This window comes from Canis lupus, chromosome 24, assembly GCF_048164855.1.
Source record: "Canis lupus baileyi chromosome 24, mCanLup2.hap1, whole genome shotgun sequence".
In the NCBI taxonomy this organism is placed as follows: Eukaryota; Metazoa; Chordata; class Mammalia; order Carnivora; family Canidae; genus Canis; species Canis lupus.
The window spans coordinates 45350147-45374397 of record NC_132861.1 but is presented as its reverse complement, the minus strand read 5'-3'; the positions used below and the strand labels follow the sequence as shown (position 1 = coordinate 45374397).

Here is a 24251-nt window from a genome sequence, read left to right as displayed (position 1 = left end):
TGATTTATTCAAATCACCCCCCAAATAGCTCTCAATTATAAGAAGATAAGCAAGATTATTATCACTTAAATATTTTATATATAATTATTAATTCATTTGGGGCTAAAGTATGTGCCTTAGATCCATACATTATGATATTTTAATGTGGTGCACAGGGCACCCCTGTGTAATTAAGGTGTGTACAAGCTATACTACCTCTTTATAGAACTCAAAATTTCATTTCACTTTTTTATATGATAATGGTCATTTCTTTCCTTTCCTGCTATGTTGTTGGACATACACACTGTTTACTCAGAGCCCAGCCCTTGGTCAGGATTGGAATCCAAATCCTGTCCTCTGGCAGATTGTCTAGTTGTTACTGTCTTTTAATTGGCTTGTATTCAGCAACAATCTGCAATACGTCTGGTACAATTAGGCTAAGGCTTTTCTTGGAGGGTTCACATTTACTTAAAAGAAGATATTTTTGATATTCAAGAGGTTTTACGATCTTAATAATCCTCAAACATTTCTGGCACAGAATTCTGAGACCTCAGGTGTGGATTTGATGGTGTTTTGAAGGAGGTACACAATCGTTTGCTGAAAAAAATCTTGCCTCTGCCCACAGGCCCCTCCTTAGCCTCAGTGGCAAGTGGCCTTAGTGGCAAATGGCCACTGCGAGTGCCACATCTAAAAAGTGTCATTGCATCTAAAAAATCCCAACAAGAGATTTTGTGATTTTGGCAGGCCCCTGAGCAGAGCAGGAAAATAATAGACATCCTGCCTACCTAATAATGGGACTCATTTGAGGCTAGGGTCTTTTTTTTTTTTTTTTTTTTTTTTTTTTTTGAGGCTAGGGTCTTTAAAATGGATTCAGACCACACTATCTCCAAGGAAAGAAATGAACATCTCCTGGTGAGGGGTGCTTACTGAGAGGTTGACTAATAGAATGATCACCTGGCCCTCAAAGCTGGCTAAGGACAGCGTTGACGAAAGGGTCAGAATTGTAGAATCCACTGTCACCTCCCCCCATGGGGCTGGAACCCATCCAGCCTCAGTATCTTCCCAAGACTCAATGTCTGCCCAGCATCATATCCAGCAGGTCACAACCTCAGGCTCTAGTGGAAACCACAGGAGTCACACTTGGGACATTGTGGGCAGATTGATGAGAAAGACCCAGAAAACACCTCTGGGAAGGGGTAGAAGTTTTCCTAGGATACAGCAGGAGTTTCAGATGAATTTCTAAGACAAAAGAACTTGACATATAGGGTCAAATGCTTTCCAGAAAGGTTTCTACCCATTTCTACCCTTTGCTACGCCCAAACCTCCTGACACGAACCACCTCTTAGGCTGTGTTGACAAGGGTCATAGGGCCCCACCTGAGGCTGAGGAAGCCTACATGAGGCCCATACAGGATTCTATGGGCCAGATTATGGAACTGGTTCCCAAGGGAATCCTTTCCTATCATCTATTGACTTCAGCAAACATTCCCTGAGCCCTGGGGGGCGGGGGGGTGGTCCTTGTTGTACAGATCAGCTGTTTCTGAACTAATGTCCTTCAGTATGTTAATATGCTTTCTGTAAAGAAATAAATAAATTCAATGAAATATTACTCAGGCATCAAAAATTAAATCTTTCCATTTGCAATGATGTGGATGGAACTAGAGGGTATTATGCTAAGAGAAGTCAGAAAAAGACAATTATCATATGATTTAACTTATATGTGGAATTTAAGAAACAAAACAGGATCATAGGGGAAAGGAGGGAAAAACAAAATAAGATGAAACCAGAGAGGGAGACAAATCATAACTGACTCTTAACTATAAGAAACTATAAGGCTGGGCAGCCTGGGTGGCTCAGCAGTATAAGCTCCTGCCTTCGGCCCAGGGTGTGATCCTGGGTCCCGGGATTGAGCCCCATGTCAGGCTCCTGCATGGAGCCTGCTTCTCCCTCTGCCTGTGTCTCTGCTTCTCTCTCTCTCTCTCTCTCTCATGAATAAATAAATAAAATCTTTAAAAAAAAAAAAAAGAAACTATAAGGCTGAGGGGTGCTGCGGGGGGGGGGGGGCAGGGGAATAACTATATGATAGTCCTTAAAGGAGGGGACATGATGTAATGAGCACTGGGTGTTATATAAGACTGATGAATCGCTAAACTCTATCTCTGAAACTGATAATACACTATAGGTTACTTAATCGAATTTAAATTTTAAAATTCCAGGTCAAATTTAGAATGAGCTGCACGCTAAACTTTCCTCTTAGAGATTCCTTCATATGTAAAGACCTAGGGAGGGCAGCCCGGGTGGCTCAGCGGTTTAGCGTCTGCCTTGAGCCCAGAGCGTGATCCTGGAGGCCCGGGATCGAGTCCCACGTCGGGCTCCCCGCATGGAGTCTGCTTCTCCCTCTGCCTGTGTCTCTGCCTCTCTCTGTGTGTGTCTGCCATGAATAAATAAATAAAATCTTAAAAAAAAAAAAAAAAAGACTCAGGGAGTCTGCTTTCCTTCTGTTCTGTTCTGCAGAAGGAAAGCCCTTCCCATTGCTTACCCCAGCACTTTGCCAAATGAGATGGATCTAACCTTTCAGGAATACCTTGGGAGGTGCCAGGCTGCGTGAAGATGGGGGTTCCCCCCGCCCCGAGTCCAATGAGACTGTGTTTGGTTATGAAGCATAGGTGGGAACACTGTAAGTTCAGTGAGTTCCTGGGAGGTCAGAGGACTAGAGAGCACTGCAGGCTGGAGAGAGGGAAAGGGGGACTCCAGGCAGTGGATACAAGGTGGGCAGTTCAGATGACTGGGCCACGCCACGCCCCACATACCTGACTGCAAATGAGTCCAGCAGTACTGTGCGATCCTATTGAGAAATGAACCATGAGCATCACAGCATCTGAGGCTGATTCACCTCCCTCTCTTCCCCCTCAACCTGGAAACTACACCAAAAATACAATGCCCACACCTCTGCACTCCTTCCTCCTCAAGCTATCTTTGTTGTTCATGGAGGTCTGGTTAGCTTTAGAGATTAGAGGCTGGAGCCCACTATTCTCTGGTCTACTAGTATGACTCAGTTACAGACAACAGAAAACCCAACTTGAACCAGCCTAAATCAGGAGAAAAGGCACGGACTTGCTAATAGAAAAGTCCAAAGATTGGAGCAGTGTTAGGCAAAACTCAACCCAGAGACTTAAGCAATGGCATAGAACTTAGGGTCCCTCTGCCTCTCAGCTCAGCTCTCCAATCTGTGTGAGCTGCAGTCTCCACCTTTTACATCACCCTAAGTTCAAGGTTCACTACCCAGGCCCAAACTTCTCCCCTTCCCAGCAACTCAATCAAAAAATGCTAGGAGGTTGCACCTGGCTGGTTCAGTGGTGGAGCCTGTGACTCTTGATCTCAGAGTCCTGAGTTGTAAAACCATGTTGGGCTAGATTTTACTCATTTATTCATGAGAGACAGAGACAGGCAGAGGGAGAAGCAGGCTCTATGCAGGGAACCCAATGTGGGACTTAATCCCAAGTCCTGGGGATCATGACCTGAGCAAAGGCAGAGGCTCAACCACTGAGTCACCCAGGTGCCCATAGAGCTTCCTTTAAAAAGGAAAAAAAAGAATCCCAGGACTCACTCTGATTGGATCAACTAAGGTCATGTGCCAACCCCAAGCCAATCAGTATAACCAGGGGTTCCTGGGACCTGACTGGTGGAGACCAAATGGCATATTCAGCCCCTGGATTGGATTGAGAATAGGGGAGGGAACGTTCTTTAGGAGTCAAACTGGACACCATTTCAGGAGATTATTACCAAGAGAAGGGTGATGGGACGGCTGCTGGTGACAAAACAGCAAATGTACCCTGGAACCTTATGGAAGCCTCACCTGCAGCTCCTTCCTGCGAGAGATCTGCTCCCTGCCAAGAGCCTCACAGCTGGCCCCGGCTCGGATGCATGTGAAATGAGGTTGTCTCAAGTGACCACCTGGCACCTCTTGTTGCTACGGGCAGCAGCACTGACGGAGAGCTCATGACGACAGACACCCTCCAAGCCGGGTCCCTTGGCTATGCCTAGGAGCTCACAGAATCCACGCCAGTCGCAGGCTGCTAGGCCTTCTCCGTAAATAATGTGTGTATCATTCCCCTAGTATATGCGGTCAGCGGCGCAGGCAGCCTTAGGACGTCTCAGCTGTGTTTCCTAATTTGAGCTTTCATCACCTCTCTGAACTCAGAGTGGACCCCGTGAGTGGAGTCTGAGGTCTCTAGAGAGCAAAGCCTGAGGAGAGCCCTGGCCCCTTCCCTGGCTGGCTTACCCTGCCTTCAAGGGCTTGGAGCTAGGGGTTGACAAGCAGCCCCCTACAAAATTGGGCCACCCCAAGTAAAGCTAGGACCAGGGTTTCTGTCCCCAGGAAGCAGGGACCAGGAAGTAGCCAGAGCCTGACGCAGGCAGGGTTGGCCTGTATCCAGGACAGAGGAGGCCACACAGGAGGCAGGGCTGAAGAAGGCTGGGCATTGGGGATCTAGGTCTTGGGACCCCTAGGCCAGCAAGAGCTGCCGGGGAGGGGTGGCACCAGACGCTGGCACTCGGGCCCAGGGTAGCCTGATGGGCAGCTCGGAGAGTGCCAGGAAGAGCAGCGGGGGGAGGGGGGCCTCGGAACTCCTGCCCCCCCATTCCATGCCCCTGAGGCCCCTGGACCAGTGACTTGGGTCAGCAGTCACTGTGAGTAGCCCACAGAGAGGACCAAGAGCTGGGCCTGCCCTAGGAAGGTGCCGTGCACACCAAGCATTTGAATGGGTTAAGCAAGAGGGAGCCCAGGTGGCCAAACCCAAGATAGACCTGAGCCTCAGGAGGAACGACCCTGGCCTCAGCTCCCCGCTCTGGAGAGGACCCCAGGCCTTGAGGAAAAGAAGGACCAGATCAGCCGCCCAGAGGGAAGGCTTGGACGATGGCCCCTGACCCTCATGTCTGACTGGGGCTCCAGAAACAGTGGGCGGGGGAAGGACTTTTTGTCGGGGTAGGGGTGGCTGAGGCTGCGTCCCCTGGGGCTGGGCCCCCCGCGGGGCTCTTTCCTGGACTGACCAAGCCCCGCAGAGCCCCTGCAGTTCCTCTACGCCCACCAGGGGGAGCCCGTCCCCCGCAAATCTCCCAATGTGGGCCGTAGGGGCCGCCCTGCCCTTGCCCTTGCAGAGACTCAGGGCGGCCGAGGATGTGCCCCGGGCCGGGCCGGAGAACAGGTCCCAGGCCCCAGGCGGTGGTAAGCGGGTGCTGGGCTCGGGGCTAGAGGAAAGCGGGCTCTTCCGAAGGCAGCCTTTGGTGGGGCGAGGCTGAGCGGCGAGGCTAGGCGGCTGGGACGGAGGATGCAGGGAGCGGGGGGCAGACGGGGGCACTAAGGCAGCCCTGGGCCTAACTCATGACCCACATCCTTTTCTTTTCTTTTTTTAATATTTTATTTATTTATTTGACACAGAGAGCACAGGCAGGGGGAGCAGCAGAGGGAGAGGGAGAAGCAGGCTCTGCGCTGAGCAGGGAGCCCGATGCGGAACTCGACCCCAGGACCCTGGGGTCATGACCTGAGCTGAAGGCCGACTCTTGGCCGCCTCAGCCACCCAGGCGCCCCATGCCTCGCACTCTTGTTCCCATTGCGCACAGGAGGAGATTGAGGCCCAGCAAAGTTCAGTTACTTGCTCCCAAATGACATGGCTGTCATGTCTGTCTGGATGACACCTCCTTTCTAGAAGTTTAGAGGGTAGTAGTTCCTTCTGAGCAGGGCCGCAGCCTGAGGGAGCCTGGGAGCCTGATGCCAGCTCCGTGTGTTGCCTGCTGTGTGGTCTTCTTGCTCCCTGGGTTCGAGACCGCCTGCCCTGGGCTCCGGGCCTTGGGAGCGTGAGCAGTACTGAGCTGCCCTGGGACGCAGAGCAGCGAGCCGCTGGCCAGTCTTGTCTCAAGAGGCCAACAGCCCAGCCGCGCGAGTCACATGGGGTGGGCCCACAGGGCCCTAAGTTCGCTCCAGCCAAAGCCTTGATCTGACCCTGACCCTGGCACCAGTTTGGGTACAACTCAGTGGGTGACAGGCAGCCTGGCACTTGAGCGCCCAGTGAGGACCCTCCACACTTTCCTCACTCCACAGGCTCCCACTCCTGTGAAGGGCAAGCTCCCTCCCCGCCCAAAAAAAATGCAGAACCCTGTGGAAACCACAAATGTGGGTGGGGGAGACAAGGGTGTGGAATGCCGTGCACCACCAAGAGGTATCCTGTGGTGTCCAGAGGAAGGAGCTTCTCTCTCGTGCTCCTTTCTGTATCTCTGGAGCCTAGAACGGAGTCTGGCACAGTGAAAGCATTCAGCACATATGCGGATGAATGAATGAATGAATGAACGAACGAATGAACAGAATGGATAGAATACTGTGAGCAGGGAAACGTGCTGAATAAGACGTGGGGGAGGGCAGCCCGGGTGGCTCAGCGGTTTAGCGCCGCCTTCAGCCCAGGGCGTGATCCTGGAGACCCGGATCGAGTCCCACATCGGGCTCCCTGCATGGGGCCTGCTTCTCCCTCTGCCTGTGTCTTCTCTGCCCCTCTCTGTGTGTGTCTCTCATGAATAACTAAGTAAAATCTTTAAAAAAAAAAAAAAAAAAAAAAGACGTGGGGGACAGCCAAAAAGCACACAAACCAGTAAATGTCGAAGCTCACTTTGCGAGAACTGCTGTGTGGCTGAGGGGCAGTAGCGGGGAGGGCTGTCTTCAGGTTGGGGTCAGGGGGGGCCTCTCTGGGGAGATAATCCCTGGCGCTGAGATGGTGCTAAATGGATCAAGTTAGGAGAAGTCTGGGAATTAGATAATCCTGGGGCAGGAACAGCAAGTGCAAAGGCCCTGGGGGAGGACCGAGCTTGCTGTGGACACAAGGAGGCTAACGCGGCTGGGCACAGGATGAAGGGAGAGGTGGCCGTGGGCTCGGAGCCTCCACTCCCTGGTGTGACCTCAGCCTTGTCTCTTCTTGCTAAGCCCTTGTCCTGGCCTAGCTTGTTCATAGCTCAGCCTCCGTTTTTCTGGCCCAACCCAGGCTTCTCTCCTGCCTTCCGGACCTGCGCACCCACCAGCCTCCGACAGTCGCCCTCCACCACGGTAAGATCCCCACGCGCTTTAAGCCTTGTCTCCAGCCCCTTGCTGGTAAAGGGCTCCTCCCTGCGCCAGGCCTCAGGCCAGAGCCGGAGAGCCTGGCCTCCAACACCCCTTCTATCTCTGAGTCTTGACACTTTACCCCATGTGATGTCTTTTTTTTTTTTTTAACTTTATTTGGGAGAGAGTGAGCAGGGGGAGGAGAGAGGGAGAAGCAGGCTCCCTGCTGAGTGGGGCTCCATCCCAGGACCCTGAGACCATGACCCGAGCTGAAGGCAGACGCTTAACCGACTCAGCCCATGTGGTAGCTTCAGGGCACCTACTTCTCTTCCACCTGGCCCTTCTGCTTAATCCAGGTCCCCTGCCTCTGCAGATGTCCCTTCAATGCTTTCCCTGGGCGTGGGGCGGGGTGGGGGGGTGGTTCCTGCCTGAAAACCATTCCACAGCTTTCCCAAATCCTACCTCAGTACCTGGTCCACAGACTGCCTGCCCTCTTTGCCTGTGCACCCTTAGCACTCTCCTGCACCAGGGCCTGCCCATGCACGGTGCTCTGGCCCCCCAACCTGTCCCCCATCTCCTCTTTCATCCTCCTGGCCCTTCCAGTCTCAGCTTCCATGCCACCTCCCCAGGGAAGCCCTCCCTGCTATCAGGTCCCCCTGTCTTTTTTTTTTTTTTTTTAGGTCCCCCTGTCTTTGTGCTCAGGGTCCCCTTATCCATAGATCGTCCTTAAGGAGTTGTGGATGGTACCTCAGCAGCAGCATCCTCCCACTCCCTGCTGCCCGTAGGTGTCTTGAAGGCTCCCTAATGAAGAAAGTGGAGGCCTGGGAGGGGGGGAGGGTAGAGGAAGACAGGAGGGCAATGTCAGCAGGTCCTGGGGTCCCAGGGTTCTTCTATTGTATAAAACAGTGAGTCAGCTCAAATGTGAGGCAAGAAGTGCCACATGGCCAGAGTGCTGGGGGGCAGGAGGGCATAGGGAGGGTGCCTGGCTTCTGTGCCCACCTGGTCCTCTGCCCACAGCCACTCCTGCCTTGGGCACTCCAGCCTGAGAGGTGTCCTTCCTGAGGAGGGTTCTGTGCCCCCCAGTTCAGACCAACCCCCCTTTCCCTTGCAGCCCTGAGTGTCTCACTTGGACTCTTAAAAGAAAGGTATCTTTTTTTTTTTTTTTTAAGATTTTATTTTATTTATTCATGAGAGACACAGAGAGAGAGAGGCAGAGACATAGGCAGAGGGAGAAGCAGGCTCCATGAAGGGAGCCAGATGTGGGACTCAATCCCAGGACTCCAGGATCACGACCTGAGCCAAAGCCGGATGCTTAACCACTGAGCCACCCAGGCGTCCCAAGAAAGGTATCTTTAAGACTGCACTCAGGGGGCACCCGGATGGCTCAGTCGGTTCAGCGTCTGACTCTTGGTCATCATCTCAGGGACACAGGATGGACTGAGTCCCCTGCACAGCAGGGAGTCTGCTGGAGATTCTCTCTCCCTCTTCCCAGAACAAACAGGGGGGCCTGGGTGGCTCAGTCGGTGAAGCATCTGCCTTCGGCTCAGGTAATGGTCTCAGGGTCCTGGGACCGAGCCCCCCAGTGGGGTCCCTGTTCAGCCAGGAGCCTGCTTCTCCCTCTCCCTGCTGCTCCCCCCACTTGTGCTCTCAAGTAAGTCTTTTAAAAAAAAATCTTTTTTTTTAAAGACTGCAATCAGGGGCACCTGAGTAGCTCAGTTGGTTGAGCATCTGCCTTTGGCTCAGGTCATGATCCAGGGGCCCTGGGATCGAGCCCCATGTCTGGCTCCCTGCTCAGCAGTCTGCTTCTCCCTCTTCCTCCACTTCTCCCCATGCTTGTGCTCTCTCTCAATAAATAAATATTAAAAAAAAAAAAAAAAAAAAGACTGCAATCAGGAGGGACAAAGGCAGCCTAGGATCGCCCAGCTGGTGGCAGAGGTGGGAGCAGGACCCACCTGTTCTGTGCTCAGTGAACAGATTGCCCCTGGAAGTGGGCCCTGCAGCCTGTTAGCCAGGGCCCCTCCCCAGCACCAACAGCTAGGTCATCCCTCGCTGACCTCCTAGAGAATGGGTACCACCTGACTCGGGGGCACACTGGACACTTGCAGGGGGCTTCTGCTTGTGAAGTGCATCTGCAGGCCCCAGGCCAGCTGACAAAACACAGGCTTAGTGGGCTGACAGCTTGCTTTCCCGAGGGCTTGAACTTCTGCTCACCCTCACTTGTGAAGTTTTTGACTCGCTGCTCACTGCTCCCAACTCTATGTCTGAAAATCCGAAGAGCCCACCCACCATCTCCAACTGTGCTCAAGCGGAAGGCTGGCCACGTGCCTAACCAAGGTCCTACCTTTCTCCAGGGCAGAGCTTGGAGGATTAGGGTAAAGCTGCAGTTAGTGCCACTAGAAGTCCAAAGGGACAAGGTGGCACCTGCCACCACCAGGGGGAGCCACAGTCACCAAGCTAACTGGGTGAGGCCTCAATGGAGAAGGCCAAGTTACTTGTTGTCCCACTGTGGGGTGCTTGTCTGAGGTCTTGGCCCATGCTACCCCAACCCCAGGGCCTCCAAGACTGCAGTGCCACATGTAGCCTGTCCATCTGGAGGGCCCGAGGACACGGACTTTGCCTTCCAGGGCACCCTGGCCCACATGGTATCCATTGGTGTGGTCCTGGGTAAAGGCTCTTGGTACATTCAGTAGACCAACCCAGACAAGCAGCATCCCCTTCACAAGCGCTAAGGCCAGCGCCCTCCCGCCAGGTCTTGGTGACCGGCTGCAGCTCAGCCCTTGACCACCATGGCCACCCACCTAGCTGCCCAAGCGGCATAACCCATCCTCCTTGCCAACTTGGGTCTTCAGCCCACTATCCCCAGGAAATACAGCTGTGTTCCAGCTCAAGATCCTCCCAATCCTCCCCCTCCCATCCTTGCCTCTCTCCCCAGAAAAGTCCAAACTGAAACACCGAAAAACCAGGCTTGAGACAGCTTTGTTAGAACAACTCAGCAAAATAAAATTCCGGTTTATTGTTGGACAACATTGTTTCACACATACATCAAACAGGCCAAAAAAAATAAACAGCAACTTCATAGACAAAAAAGGAAAAAAAGAAACCTTTTATCTTTGGCCTTTTTAACCATCTCATACAAACCAACTACTTATAGTACAGCTAAGTACATACACAAAAAAAGTTACTGGAATGCTCGGAATAAGATTGTTTTTTTGTTGTTGTTTTTGCTTTTTTTACAAGGTTTTTTTTCTCCTTTGAGATTATAATGAACATGGTCACACCACAAGTAAAGTCAGAAGTAGGACAGAGAACGCTCCGAAGGCTGGTTTGGTCATCCGAGATCATTAAAAATGGCTGACCCCTAACAATATGTACAAAAATATAAAATGTAAATAAAAAATACAAACAAATTTTCCTTTTTAAAGTACTTTTAAGAAAAAAAGCAGGGCCTTGGAAGTTTTGGTTCTTTTTTCCTCCCCTGTTGCAAATTCACGTTGTGGTTTTGGTTGGGTGGCGGAGAGCGTGTGTCATCTGCGGGTGGCGCTGCCCGCGTTGGGCAGGCGGGCGGGACTCTCTACTCGAAGGTGACCACGTTTAGATTCTGAGACGGGAAGTGGAGGGTGAATAGGTCACGGTGGCCTTTTTTTTGTTAAGTTTAACTTTTCCTTTTTTTTTTGCTGTCTAGTCATCCTCATCAGTCTTCTGCTTCTTGGTGTCGACGTCGTCATCCTGCACAGAGAAAGGAGGTCAAGGCCCCTGCAGCCCATTGGACCCACCCCAACTCCTATGGGGAGAGACCAGGACCAAGCACTTGCCACTCCAGAAGCTTCCAGAGCTCTGGAAAAGCCAGGCCTAGAGTTCTTTCCTGTTCCTGCTCAAGATAAGGGAGCCTTTTGGGACCACACCACCCAAGTCCGAATCAGCCCCTCTGGCTATATATAGTGCCTCAGATCCTGACCCCACCCAAGCCAGAACCCACCTCATCGTCTTCAGCTGCCCGTTTGCCCGTAGCTGCCTCGGCCTCCTCATCTTCATCTCCATCCTCTTCCTCTCCTGTAGAACCAAACCCCAGAGTAAACCACACTTCCTTTCTCAACCAACCAGAAGAATCCTGGTACTCTACCCGCCCAGTGACAGCCCAAACTTGGGTGGGGTGGGGACATGACAACACTGCAGCTCCTCAGAAGACCTCCCAGTAACAGATTCGCCAAGGAAGAGGAGTATTCCTTATCTCTGCTGCCTGACAAACCAGGCATTCAGGGTACCGCGCCACCCATGTAGGCACTGGTCTTTAGGGGGAAAGAGGACCCAAGCAGCTGCCCCCAAACAGGACAGAATAACAAATCAGCACGTGGGTCACCTGGTGGGAGTGTGGGTATGTGGGCACAGCTTCACTAGCCTAAAACCATAGTCCAACTGCACTGTACAAACCCAGCTGCAGGTGGTCCAACCCGTCTGCACCCCAGGAATTCTCAATTCCTGCCCCTTTGCTCGACAAGTCCAGGGAAAAGCACCCCCTAAAAAGGGAGACAAACAAGGCTACTCACCATCACCTTCCTCCTCCTCCTCTTCTTCCTCCCCGCCTTCCTCCTCTTCTTCATCTACCTCATTGTCAGCCTCCTGCTCCCCATTTTCCTCATTCTCCTCGACAGAAAAACATACCAGGTTGTTAATAACAGATCACCACCCCTTCCCCCAGGCCCCACCCAATGCACCCGGGGCCCCAGACCAGGCACAAGACCTTAACTCCTCTTCCTAACGTTCCAGCAGAAGACCGCGATACAGGAACTACCCAAGGACAACCTCCTTGCTCGCCCCAGACTAAGCCCAAGCTGGAGAGCACTTCCAGCCAGGAGCAGCTAGGGCAGCACGGGCAAGACAGACACTCACAGCGTTCCCATTAGCAGGCGCGTCTCTTCCATTCTCTGCCTCCTCCACAACTTCCTTCTTCTCCTTTAAGTCCTTCAAAAAGTAAGAGGGAACCAGTAAGTCTTTGGAGAACCCCTGAGCTGGTAAAGAGGCCCAGGACTCAAAAGGGCATCAATGTCGCACTGATCTGATGTCCTAACAGCCCCGTGTTACGCTTGGAAATACAGGAAGGGGGAGCCACAGGATACCCAGTTTGTGGTCAGAGTTTCCAATTTCTCAACTCTGAAGAAACACCAAAAAACAACAACAAAAAAAAGAACCCTCTGCAGTTGCTCCCACTGCCCCTACTCCTGCATCTGCAGACAGGGAAGAGCCATGTGGCACCGCAGCCATAAACCCGTCTGGCCGGGCAGACGAGCCCGGGAACACTCCACTCGCACTCCCTTCGCAGACTGGTTTCCAACCAGAGAGCTCCGCCTCACACATCCTCCTTGGAAGACAGCAGGTATGTGCCATAAATAAATAAGCTAATGGAGGGAGGGCCGGGGCGCTGCGGGAGAAGCCCGTGGGCGGCCGGCCCGGGAAGGGGCGGGGGAGTCCTCACAGGCGGGCCGGCAGCTCCCCGGCAGCTCCCCGGCAGGCCTTGGGCGCAGGTCTCTGGAAGCCCCGAGCGCACCAACGTCCTGGCTGCACAGCGGCCCCCGGAGCTCTTGGTCGCCGCCGGCCGCCCGCTCGTCACGGCGCACCTCGAGGGGCGGACGCCGCCGGCTTCCCAGAGGCCGCTGGCGCCCGAAGCCCAGTAACTTTTTCCACCTGGCCCTGCCGATCCAGCCGCCAACACAAACAGGCGCCGGGCCGGGCGCAGCTCGGCCTCCGTCCAGCGAGCGGCCCCGGGGCACCTGTCGACCCCATTACCACCGGCCGGCGGGCCGCGAACCCCGGCGCCGCCCGCTCCCGCCCCCTGGCGGCCGAAGCCCCGGGGAGCGGGTGGGGGCGGGGAGAACGCGGCGCGCAGGCGCGCAGCCCCCGCCCGGCGGGCTTTGCGCGCGGGCCTCGGCACGCACCGCGCGCGCGGAGCACGTGGCCCGGGGCCGCGAGTGCGCCCCTGACCCTGGAGACCCGGAGCCTGCGGGCTGCGCGGGCCCGGCCGCCGCGCGACCTGCGCGCCAGCCTTTCCGGGCCTCTCGACGCTTCCACCGCAGGCCTCCACGCGCGGGCCCCTCTCTCTGCATTTGGCGGGCAAAGTCCCGCGGGAGGCCGCCCCGAAGTCCGCGGGGCTTTTGCAGTCCCGCAGCCCGAGGCCGTCGGGGACGCGCGGTCCACGGGGCTATTTATTGCTCCCGGCGGGAAAGCACCTTGCAGGGAATCGAACGTCCGCGCCGGCGAGGGCCGACCCTCCCCCACCCAACTAGTTCTCGGGCTGCGCCCGGAGGCGGCCGGCTGGAGCCCTTGCGGAGATCCCGGGCGCAAGCTCCGCTCCGCCGGGGGAGTCACCCCTGGGAGAAAGCCAGAGGTGACGCCACGGGCATAGAGGTTAAGGAGACGCCAAGGTGACTCCCGCCCGGACCCACAGGGGCACGGACCAGAACCTTAGGTGAAAAAAACCGATCCGCCTCAGGGTGCCGCGCTCCCGCCGAGGGCGGAGACGGAGACGCTCCCCGCGCGGGCCGCCGGAACGACCCAGCGCGCAGACCCGGAGCTGCGCCAAACGCGCAGGACCTCAAGACCGAGGGCAGGGAGCTCGGAAGCGTCAGGCCCCGACAAGCCCCGGCGCCCGGCGCGACCCCGCCGCCGGCCAGCCCCGGCCACAGCTTTTGTTCGTCCGCGTCGGCTCCGGGGCGGCCGCGCACACGGTGCTCCCGGGCAGCCGCGGGGGGCGCCCATCGTCGCCCCGGCGCGCCGTTCCTTCACTTTCCGTTTCCTCCCCAAAGGCGCGTGGGCTCGCCTCCTCCACAGCCAAGCCCGGCACCGCTGGTGAATTATTGGAGCTGGGCGGCTGCTCCCGGGCGCACTCCTCCCGGAGGACGCCTACCCCCGCCCTCCCTGCGGGCACCCAGGGCGGAGGAGACCTTCACACCTCCGCGCAGACAATCGACGTCGCGGTCGGCCGACCCGCTGCCCCACGCCGCCTTGGCGGACCGCGGGCCACATAAACCACCTCGGACCGACCGCAAGGCGCGAAACGAGGCGGCCGGGCTCCGAACAAAGAGCAGCGCCGCCGGCGGGCGCTCGTTGCGGAGCCGCCACTTCCCGCAGCCGGCCCGCGCCCGCACGCGCCCCCCCCCCCCGCCACCGGCACTTCCGATTCCAAACGCGCTCGAGTTTCAAAGTTATTTCCGTGCGCCCTGCGGGCTGACGACCCCCCTGCCCGGCCCCTCGTCTCCCGCCACCTTCCAGACGAGTCACAAACAAGTTTCAGGAACCGTGGAGCACCCGCCACCCGAGTCGCTGAACCCCCGCGCCCGCCTCCCGGAGCCCCGAGGGCGCCCGGCCCACTCCCCGACGGGCATCGCGTCTGCCGCGGTGCTTCCCGCCCCCCCCCCCCCGCACACAAAAGAGTGGGCTGCCCGGGGGCCTAGGCCGGGGGCGAGAGGTCCCTCCGCCGGAGAAAGCGAAACCGGGTTCGGGGCAGCCCGGCGGCCGCGCGCGCCAAACACCGCTCCGGCGGCAGCAGCGCGCGGAGCCCGAAGGGGCGGGCGGCGTCCAGCCTCACCTTGGTGGTGATCTCGGAGCTGGTGTCCACGGCCGCGTCTGACATGATGGGGCACGCCGGTGATCCGATGCAGCGGATTAAAAAGAGAGCAAGAGTTCGAGGACTCTGGCGAGGGAGCTGCCGGAGTCCGCGGAGGCGGAGGAGGCGCGCGGCGGAGGTGGTTGCGGCGAACGGGGAGCCGGACACAGGAACAATGCAAAGATGGCTTTTCAGAGCAGCCAGTGGGGAACTCACGCGGCGCCAGAACCTTTAATATAGATTAGTGGGCGGCCCTCGGCCTCCTCTGCCCGGATGCTATTGGCTGAGCGCAGGGAGCGGGCGCTCTCTCATTGGCTCGATTCCGAACAATGGGCAAGCGTGCTTAAAGCGGCAGTGCCTTGGTGCGTCCCGCGCTGCGCAGTCGCCGGCCGCACTGTCATTCAGGGCCTTAGTTTGCCGGGTCTCGGCGGCGCCGGCGCCGCGGGGGGAGGGCGCACGAGCGCGCTCGGGGCGCGCGCTCCCGCCGCTGTTTTGCTGGGGCTGCTGACGCAGAAAGCCAAAGCGCGGCAAAGCCGCCCGCCCAGCCCCCCTCCTCCCCTCCCCACGGCTGCTCGGAAGGAGGGGGAGGGAAGAGGAGGCGGCGGCCGGCGCGCACGACGGCTGCCAGCGAGGGGGAGGGGAAGGCCGGGTGCTGGGCCGCGCTCGCCCGGGGCGGCGCCCTGTGCGGTGCCCGGGGAGGTGCCCGCCCCCCGCGCCGGGGCACCTTCGACCGAGAATCGCCCCAGGGCGAGGGGGTAGGAGCCCTGCGTCGAGCCGCGAGGGCTCGTGGCCGAGAGCCGCGCTCCTGGGCCGCCCCGTCTCTACCTCCTCCACGCCCTCTGCCCGGCCCCAGGCGCCCCGGGTCTTCGAAGAGGTGGCCCCGCTGCCCGCCCCCCGCATTGGCCGCCTGAGCCAGCCGCCGAGTGGGCTCCGTGCCAGGCACACGCACACACACGCCCTGGGTGGAATTCATGCTTCGAGGGGACTCGCGGGCCGGGGCGGGCTCCTGCCTTCGAGCAGGGCAGCCCACGGGCGTCGCACCACACAGCCGGCCCCGCACTCCAGCGCCCTGGACTGCGCCTGCCCCGAGCGGTCACTGCCGTCGCGCCAGCCTCGGGGAGCCTCCTAACGGGCCCGGCCATCGAGCCGGCCCGCTCTCCGCACTTCAGGCGCTGCGAGGGGCGTATGAACTTACACCCTGAGAGTTTGCCGGGGCAAACACTCGCCCCTTAGACCGGTTGCTCTAGTCCTTGGGGACTCCTTGAAGTTTGGGGCGCCATTTAGGGAACCACGCGGAGCCCTGAGAAGGGAACCATCAAGGCGCCACACTCAAGATGGCGCTGGGCTCGGCAAGCGTGGCGTGACGTGGCGCCCCGATCACGCAAACGAGCCGGAAACCGCAGATCACACCCTCCTCACCGCCACCGCAACTGACTGAGGGGCTGCGAAACCAGTTGTGTGGGAAGAAAGACTAGAACAGGTGGGAAAGTGTTCCAGAAAAAAAATAACTGCCGCACTCAACATGGCGACAGATAAGGTTCATCCGTGTGTTGCCAGAAGGGGGCGCCCGACACGGAAGGCGGGACTCCGGAGAAACGGGCGCACACTGGCGGAGAGTGGCGGGCGAACACAAAGTTGACGCTTTGCGCCCCGCCATTGGCGGGTTCCGCTGTCTGTCTCTTGGGGCCGCGGATCTGGGAATGGAGAAAACCCGGAGTGTGAAGTCGCGGAGGAGGGACGGATGCCAAGTCCCGTAGAGCTTCAAGCGAGGAACGGCCGGAGAGCCTGAGGCGCCCCTCTCGGTTCTCCTAGGCCAGGGGCTCGCTGACCCCGTTCCACCGCGAGACCCCTGCGCTGAGCTGCCCACGCAGCCGCCCGGCCGCCGCCTCGGGCCCGGCTCCGCTGCCCGGCCTGCAGGAGGCGCGGCGCGCCGGGGCGCCACCCGGGGCTGGGCCCCCCGCCCCACGTCCCCGGTGCCGCACGCGTCAGGCCCGCATCCTGGTTCACACCTGGCGGCCTGTGCGCGGGGCAGAGAGAAGCCCGGGCTCCCTGTCCTTTGGCCGGGAGGAACGCAGGACAGGTGTTGGACAGGGCGGGACAGCCGCGCCGCCTCCTGTTGCTTGGCGGTCGCCATCCCGTCCCGGGTGCGCGGCAGCGGAGGGGGCGCCCGCGGGCCTCAGTCCTGCCCCCCACCTCCCACCCCCGGCACCCCAATGGCTGGAAGGGGGATTTTCCCCGCAGGTGGGCGCGCTCCAACCCAAGGGGCTCACGATGGTGTCCCCGAGGACCACGCGTCCCAACTCTTTGTTCGCCCCCCCCCCCCCCGCCCCCGGGCCAGTTGCGTTTACTGCGCTCAGACCTGGGGCCGCCCTTCGCCCCAGAGGAGGAAAGGGCTCTTTGGCCGCTGTCGCTGCGACCCCCTCCTTTGTGCCACAGCCTCGGAGAAGAGGAGGGCTTGTGCGGCGACGCCACGTAGATGAGGCGGGACAGCGCCTTCTACCTGCGGTGCATCCATTAAGCTCTGGTTACCCTAGAAGGGACTGTTCGGTCCACAAAAGCCGGATGCTTGGAGAACTAACTTAGTCTATGCCACATCTAAGCGATTGAGGCTTCTTCCCTCCCTGGATGGTGGCTTTGGGCAGTTGTCTCTGTGTCCAAGCTGAAAACTGGACATGACTTCTGGATTCTGGGCGGGCGGGGGGGGGGGGAGGGAATGGAATGCACTGGCGCAAACATCCGGAAAGAGCCGAATGTGTGTGAATTTCCCTCGAAGAACTGCTTTGCCTGACCCTGTCCCCAGGCATTTGGCTTTGCTAGAAGCGGTAAGGAGGGTTCATGCCCACCTGGTTCTGGAACCGGTATTTACATCCACCAAGCACTCACAGGGTGCCTGCTGTGTACATAGCAGTGAATCTTCGGCTCATGCTTCAAACATTTTCATTTATCCTCTGCACCTTGCAAGGTAGACAGGACAATTATAGGGTTGAATCCTATGAAACTGATGTTTTTGTAGGTCAAAACCAATTGAAAATCAGCAAATTTGTACCTTCAACCTCTAATATGCTATCACTTTACTTGTAACAAATCAAAAAAGCAGACCAAGGGGTTATAGCAAGTGACCAAATGAATCAGTGACCAGACCGGGGTGAAAATCCTTTTTTTTTTTTTTTTTTAAGATTTTTTATTTATTCATGAGAAACAGAGAGAGGCAGAGACACAGGCAGAGGGAGAAGCAGGTTCCCTGCAGGGAGCCTGACATGGAACTCGATCCCGGGTCTCCAGGATCACACCCTGGGCCAAAGGTGATGCCAAACCGCTGAGCCACCTTGGCTACCCTCGGGTAAAAATCCTAAAATGGAGGAGTCTGTCTTGTTAGATGAGTCCTGGAGCAGAAGTGGCTTCCTTGGATCTCCCTGGACTCATAAGTGATAGAGTTCTTTGGGCGATCAAGGGCTTCCTTCCTCCAGGGACAGGTAACTCACATCTTTGCTGTTCTTCCTGCCCTCTGTCACTTCCACTCACTGAAGTATCTCTGTCCTTTCCTCCTTCTGTGTCCTTTCAAACTCCCCCAGACAAGCTAGCATGCCCTGTTAGGTCACATTTCCTGGTGCCTGTCCGAGGCAGTAGGCTTATGTTAGGAGGCAGTAGGCTTATGTCAGAGCTGCTCTAAGCCATGGGGTGGGGTGGGAGGAGTGGGGGTGGGGGAGTGGGAAATGGCTTCCAGGCAAGTTTTGTTCTAAGGAATTTGTATAAGGACTTCTCTAGGTTGCCTACACATTCTCCAGTTGGGACCACAGGCCTCTCCCCGCCAGGTGTGAGTCACACATTTATATATTTCACCTGCCTGGCCCTCTAGGCACTTAGATTTGCAACCCTTGCTCCTAAGCCATTTCCAGCATATTCCTAATTAGTTGTCTCACAATTCTGCTTGATTCCCCAAAGGCCAAAAAGGCTATAAATGGTGGTAAAGCTGCTTGGGTGCATATATGGTTATGACCGTGTGGTCATAACCAGCTGTGGCAACCCGGGCAAGTTACTCCCCACCTCTAAAGAATGGAGATGACAATGACAGGGCCCACCTTCTGGGGTTATGGTGAGAATTGAACCGGTTAATATTCAGAAAGTGCTTGAAATCACGTCTGGCACATCCAGGTACACCATCAGTGTTCTCAGGACCTCATTTTCCAGCGGCTCTCTGTACCCAAGGGGATTGGTTTCACTGTTTGCAGGTCTCTGTGCAAAGGAAGACTGTCTTTAACAAATTCTTCCCATATTCAGTGGGAAATGAGGGCACCAGTCTAGCTGAGTTTCTGGAAGCCTCTGATTCGGTGCCCGACATGCTTGGCAGCCCCTCTGGCCTCAGAGGAATGACAGAGTCTGGGAGGAAGCCTGAGTGGAGCAGGCCTCAAAAAAATCCCGCCTTCCCGCCCTTCAGAAAGCCAGGCATTTCAGGCTGTGGTTTCCTTGCCTGGGCATAAGGGCCTGGGGAGCTGCCAGCGGCCTTTCAACTCTCCCGCCTTGCGGAGCCCGGATGGGATTGTGTAAGAGCCACCCCCCACACGCCTGCTCCCTTGTGCAGCACGTCCGGGCCTGCCCGTTCTCCCAGGGAGCTATGCCAGAGGGCCCTGGTACCTACACAGGTCTGGCAGCCCCAAGAGGCTCCTGCCTGGCAGGAAGAGAGTGGGGGACATCTCTTGGCATTCAGGGCCTGCCCCAAAAATGATGCCAAACTGGAGCTCTGGTTGGAGACTAGCTAAGGAGGCTGGGGGAGGGGTGTGTGCTGTGTCCAAAGCCACCGCCACCTCCTGAGCACGCTCGTGCCCTGATGGCAGTTCACTCCCGGGCACATGCCCCCTGTGGCGTCTCTCGGAATCCTCTGCCTGTCCCTGCCCTTCCCTGCGCTGCTCTCCTGCATCCCCACATCCATCTGTGTGTGTGCTCCCCTCTCTGCACAACTCAGGCTCCGTGGGTGTTTTGCTTAAGCTCTGGTTACCGTTTGTGAGTGCGTGGGTCCAGCATCAGGCTGGCAGGTGAAGGTGCTGGCTGGGGGAGCACGTGTGCCAGAGGCACACATCAGTGGCCCTGCCCGTCAGTGCCTGTGAGGGTGCAGCAGCCAAGGAAAGGTCAGACGCCTCTATGTGACAGGAGGAGACATTGAACTGGGCATCTCCGCACCTGTCCCTTCTTGCCACCTGGCCCCACGTGGGAACCTAGTGAGACTGGAACCTAGTAAGACAGGAGGAGGGTCTGTGTGCCCCCTGCCAGGCAGAAGTCCCAGTCCAGGTAAGCCTGAAGTTGGGGAGAGGCAGGCTTTTCGACATCTTGAAGTGTCTGCTTTCCTCTCCTCTGTTTGTTTTTTTTTTTTTTTTTCCTCTCCTCTGTTAATCTCCAATAGGTCTTCCTTCACCCAGACAGAGAAGCCACCTCCAGGCTTAATTAGGGGGTGTAAGAGATGGAGGACTCACCACCAGCTGGAATTTGCTCACTCTCTCACACCAAAGGGGAGCACGGACAGGGTGACCAACTGTCCCCATTGCTCCAGGACATGGAACTCTCAGTGCTTCAACCAGGAAACTCCCAGGCACACCGGGACACGTGTGTCACACTGGTGCAGTCCTTCTTCACAACCTGGTAAGAATGGCATTTCTGAAGAAATCTCTAACCACCGCTGAGAAGGGTCCTGAAAAACAGCCTCCCACTTGGATTCTGCTCGTCTTTGCCATGGAGAACCCAGGGTGACGCTGGGAGCATTTGGTTTGCACATGGCAGAGCAGAAGGATTGAAGGGCTTAGCAGAGATCACAGAGCAAGCTGGCGGCACTGGGATCAGGACCTCCCGCACCTCCGGGGAGGGCTCTCGACTGCCACGTGCAGTGAAGGCTGCCATGCGCAGTGACAGTCGTGAGCATGGGAATCTGTTTCTAGATCCAGGTGGGAGCTGGGGTCTCTAGAACAGGGGGAGATTTCTCAGGCTCCTTTCAAAAATACTCTCTCCCCCAAGAGGTTTTCTGAGACTCTCCCGGGAGAAAATCAAGGAACTCACTTGGACAATTCTGTAGGAAAATCTCAAACCAGGATGAAGCATTATTACCTTAAAACCCAAACCTTCCCAGAGAAGGGAAAGCGGCGACTCCTTTTCCAGAGAAATGTGAGCTCCTCATGCATTTAAAGCCTGAGAGGAGGGGCGCCTGGGTGGCTCAGCCAGTTAAGCAACTGGCTCTTGATTTGTCTTGATTTCAGCTGGAGTCATGATCTCAGGGTCCTGAGATCAAGCCCTGTGTTAGGCTCCATGCCAAGCATGGAGCCTGCTTAAGATTCTTTCCCTCTGGCTCTGCCCCACCCCCACTCTCACACACTCTCGAATGAATGAATGAATGAATGCCTAAGAGGAAAGCGTTCACACACGTGAACCAAGAGCCACTCCAGCCAGAACTTTCCCCAGCTGCAGCATGTTCTCAATTGCTGTGTTGGGGCCAGGCCTTGCACTGCGACTGTTCACTGGCTCTCAGCGGCTTTCGCCAGGTCGTGCCATCTCTTGCCACTGAAGCACTTTAAGAGTGTTACCTCAAAAGCATCAGCCAGATACCTACCAGTCCACTTGGCTCCTGGCAAGATCTCAGTCTTCCCACTTGCTAGAGAGAAGATGGCCTAGCTCCCAGGGTGAAAACAGCATGGCTGCTTGTCCCTGCTCCTCGGCTGTTCACAGGGCCACAGCCCTCTGAGTTGCAAAGTCCTTGGCCAGGATGTGGTTTTGAGAGCCCCCAAAGTATTTCTCACCTTGGTAGTAATCAGTCTTGGGCCATATGTGATCTGTTGGAGATTCACCTCAATTGAGATTTTTCAGGATGATAAAATGTATTCCAGAATGTTTTTCAGAAGTCACCACTACTATAAAGGCTGAATTTGGATTCAAGGACATTCCTGATAGAAAGTAAAATGTGTTCTGAATACCTGCAGAAACATAAAAAGGGAAATTAGAAATTAACGATTTATGTTTAAAAGTGAGCCTACATGAAATGAAGCAGCCCTCAAAGCAGGGAGGGCCAAACATCCTGACGGAGAATCCCAGCTTCTGGTTACTCAGAGCTCTCAGCTTCATGGAAGGCTGTGGCCTAGCAGCAGTGGGGGTTCTCCATGCTTGCTTTCTGCAGCCCCAGCCTCTCTTCTTCTCAGGGCCTCCAGGAGGAGTCAGGCGCACGAGGATCCACTCCTAGGCGTGCCTGACACTGGTTCTAAGCAAGTCCTTTTACTGTTCCCACCTTGTTCCCATTATCTGGGCTAAAATGAGAGGGGAATCACTGGACCTGGACAATCACATAAGCACCCACCTCCCTGTGTGTGCTGTGAGCTGCTGGTGGCAGGGCAGTCTGGTCATGCCCCCACTTGGTGTGGCCCTCTGCCTTTTCTATCTGGCTATACTTCATCAAGAAATGACCGTTCAATTGCTCTGAATCAAATGGAATCGGGCCCAACATTCCACTGAGCCCCCATCCCAGGATGCTGACACCTGCTCTGTGCCAGAGGAGAAGAGAAAAATTGAACACACTTCAAGCAGTTATGGCAGGCACCCCCTGCAGATGGAGAGGATGGAAAAGAGCCTCATTCTACAGATGGAGGCACTGGGACCCAGAATGGGAGGCTGATTTGCCAACACAGTGGCCCCTGGCCAGGAATAGAGCCCCCTTGGCCCTGGCTCCTAGGGCTCCATGCCACCCACCCTCCCTCTCACTGAATGCCTAGGGCCCTAGCTGTACCCGACTCCAAATCTCAAGAGACCAGGGCAGACCAGAGTGGTCAGGGGGTACATTCTGGAGCAAGCAGGGCTCAGCAAGAGCCTGAAGTCAGGGTAAGATGTGAGGGCGAGAGCAGGAGTGAGAGTCTTGGCAGCTCCAGTGTGAAACCAAGCCAGGCTGAGTGCATGAAGGAGAAAATGCGGCAGGAGGGTCACTGGGAAGGGGGGCTCTTCTGAAACCTGGCTTGCCCCAGCTGAACAGAGACATTCCAAGTGTGCCCTTCCACTCTGTTGCACGGCTGAAACCCCACAGACCTGTCCCATCATGAGCACAGCAAGTGACCATAGTCACAACCCCAGCATATTGTAGGTGCAAGAGTAGAGCGGCCACAGGAAACCAGTGGCAGCTCCTGCTTTCCTGGACAAACTCTAGGCCAGACATGGTGCTGAGTTCTAGGCATATTAACTTGTTCAATCCCGTGAGGCTTGTTGCCATCCCCACCTCCTGAAAGGGGAAACTGAGGCACAGAGCAGGCAGGTGTGTGGCCCAAAGTGTCAGAGCTGGGATTTGGAACTGGGTACCCAGCTCCAGAGCTCCACTTGCAGGAACAAGTCACTGGTCCTAAGTGACCCCACTGCCATCAGCCTCTGCCCACCCCACCTCCTTAAACATTAGGGACAGGATCTTGGGGTCCCTTCTGTCAATCCGTAAGTTTATTTTCACTGACTGAGGCCCTTGTCCCCCCAGCCGGCACCTCTCAGACTCTAGGAATTGCAGAGAAGTCTTCCCCAGATTGGTGATGTCTGGTCGTGGGGCAAGACTTTTTCCAGAGCAACCTGGAGACCTGAGGGGAAGGACGTTTTGCAACTGTTTGCCACCAGGGGCCCACCAGAAAATCAGCCTACCAGAAACTAAGTGTTCCTAGGATGTTCCACTGAGCTTTTTCATGGCATCAGTAGACAACTGGTAACATCTGTCTTGAACATTTCTCCAGGCTGCTGTTCACCATGGCCTGACTGAGCCCTGGAGGTACAATACTGCACAATGTTCCCTTTATAGCGATGCACAGGACAAATTTCTCTCTGGCCTCTAGCACCAGCAGGACAGTGTGGCCTGATGGATAGGACTGTAAACTCCAGGTATCCCCTTCCTGTCCCCCTGGGGGTGGATAAGATCCCATTGGATCAGGGCTCCCCCCCACCTCTGCCGTTTAGTGCAGGTCAGCAATTCTCGGTTTTTTCACCTGTAAAATGGGAACCAGTAACAACCTCCTAAGATTTCTCTTGAATAGTGTGCTTCATTTTGTCATTATTTTATTTTGTTTTATTTATTTGACATACAGAGACAGCACAAGCAGGGGGAGCAGGCCTCTCGCTGAGCAGGGAGCGGGACAACAGGCTCGATCCCAGGATCCTGGGATCATGACCTGAGCTGAAGGCAGATGCTTAAGTGACTGAGCCACCCAGGCGCCCCTCATTTTGTTGTTGGGGACTCTCCTTGTCTTGTACCGAATCACATTTTCCTCTCTGGGCTGCAGGAAGCTCAGCACCCACCTTGAGGTCACTTCGGAGTTCCAGGACATCCCGCGAGGTTGATGGACATAACCCCAGCCCTGGCTTCCTCATATTTTCCCTTAGCCGTACTTCTTCAGCGATTCTATTTCTGTTGGCCTTTAGGTACGTCAATAAACTTTAGAACTGAGGCTGAAAATAATTAATTAAAGTGATAATTTATTAAACAGCTGGAGCCCTTTGATACCTAAAGCACTTCCTCACAGGTTGTGCCATGTGGGCCTCACCCCCATCCAGGTAGGTGCCCCATTTTACAGAAGAAGAAATGGAGGCCGCCAAAGGGCGCTGATGG

At 56.2% G+C, this 24251-nt stretch overlaps 1 protein-coding gene and 1 long non-coding RNA gene across 3 annotated transcripts; one reads left to right on the top strand and one right to left on the bottom strand.

Moving 5' to 3' along the window:
- Positions 1-10034: 10034 nt before the first annotated feature.
- Positions 10035-14979, bottom strand: PTMA (prothymosin alpha). Of its 2 annotated transcripts, none has more exons than XM_072796666.1 (5): positions 14639-14979; positions 11947-12018; positions 11604-11697; positions 11036-11109; positions 10035-10785 (listed from the first exon to the last, which is right to left on the bottom strand). In XM_072796666.1, exons 1-5 carry the CDS (start codon positions 14681-14683, stop codon positions 10738-10740), a joined length of 333 nt encoding a protein of 110 aa, XP_072652767.1. In that variant the 5' UTR covers positions 14684-14979; the 3' UTR covers positions 10035-10737. The 2 variants fall into 2 exon arrangements, with proteins under 2 accessions (XP_072652767.1, XP_072652766.1); XM_072796665.1 differs by having other exon boundaries at positions 11604-11700; positions 14639-14879.
- On the top strand, positions 11604-24098 carry LOC140616188 (uncharacterized). The gene is made up of 2 exons (XR_012016723.1): positions 11604-12430; positions 23731-24098. It is a non-coding gene; the product is annotated as an uncharacterized lncRNA (long non-coding RNA).
- Positions 24099-24251: the final 153 nt, after the last annotated feature.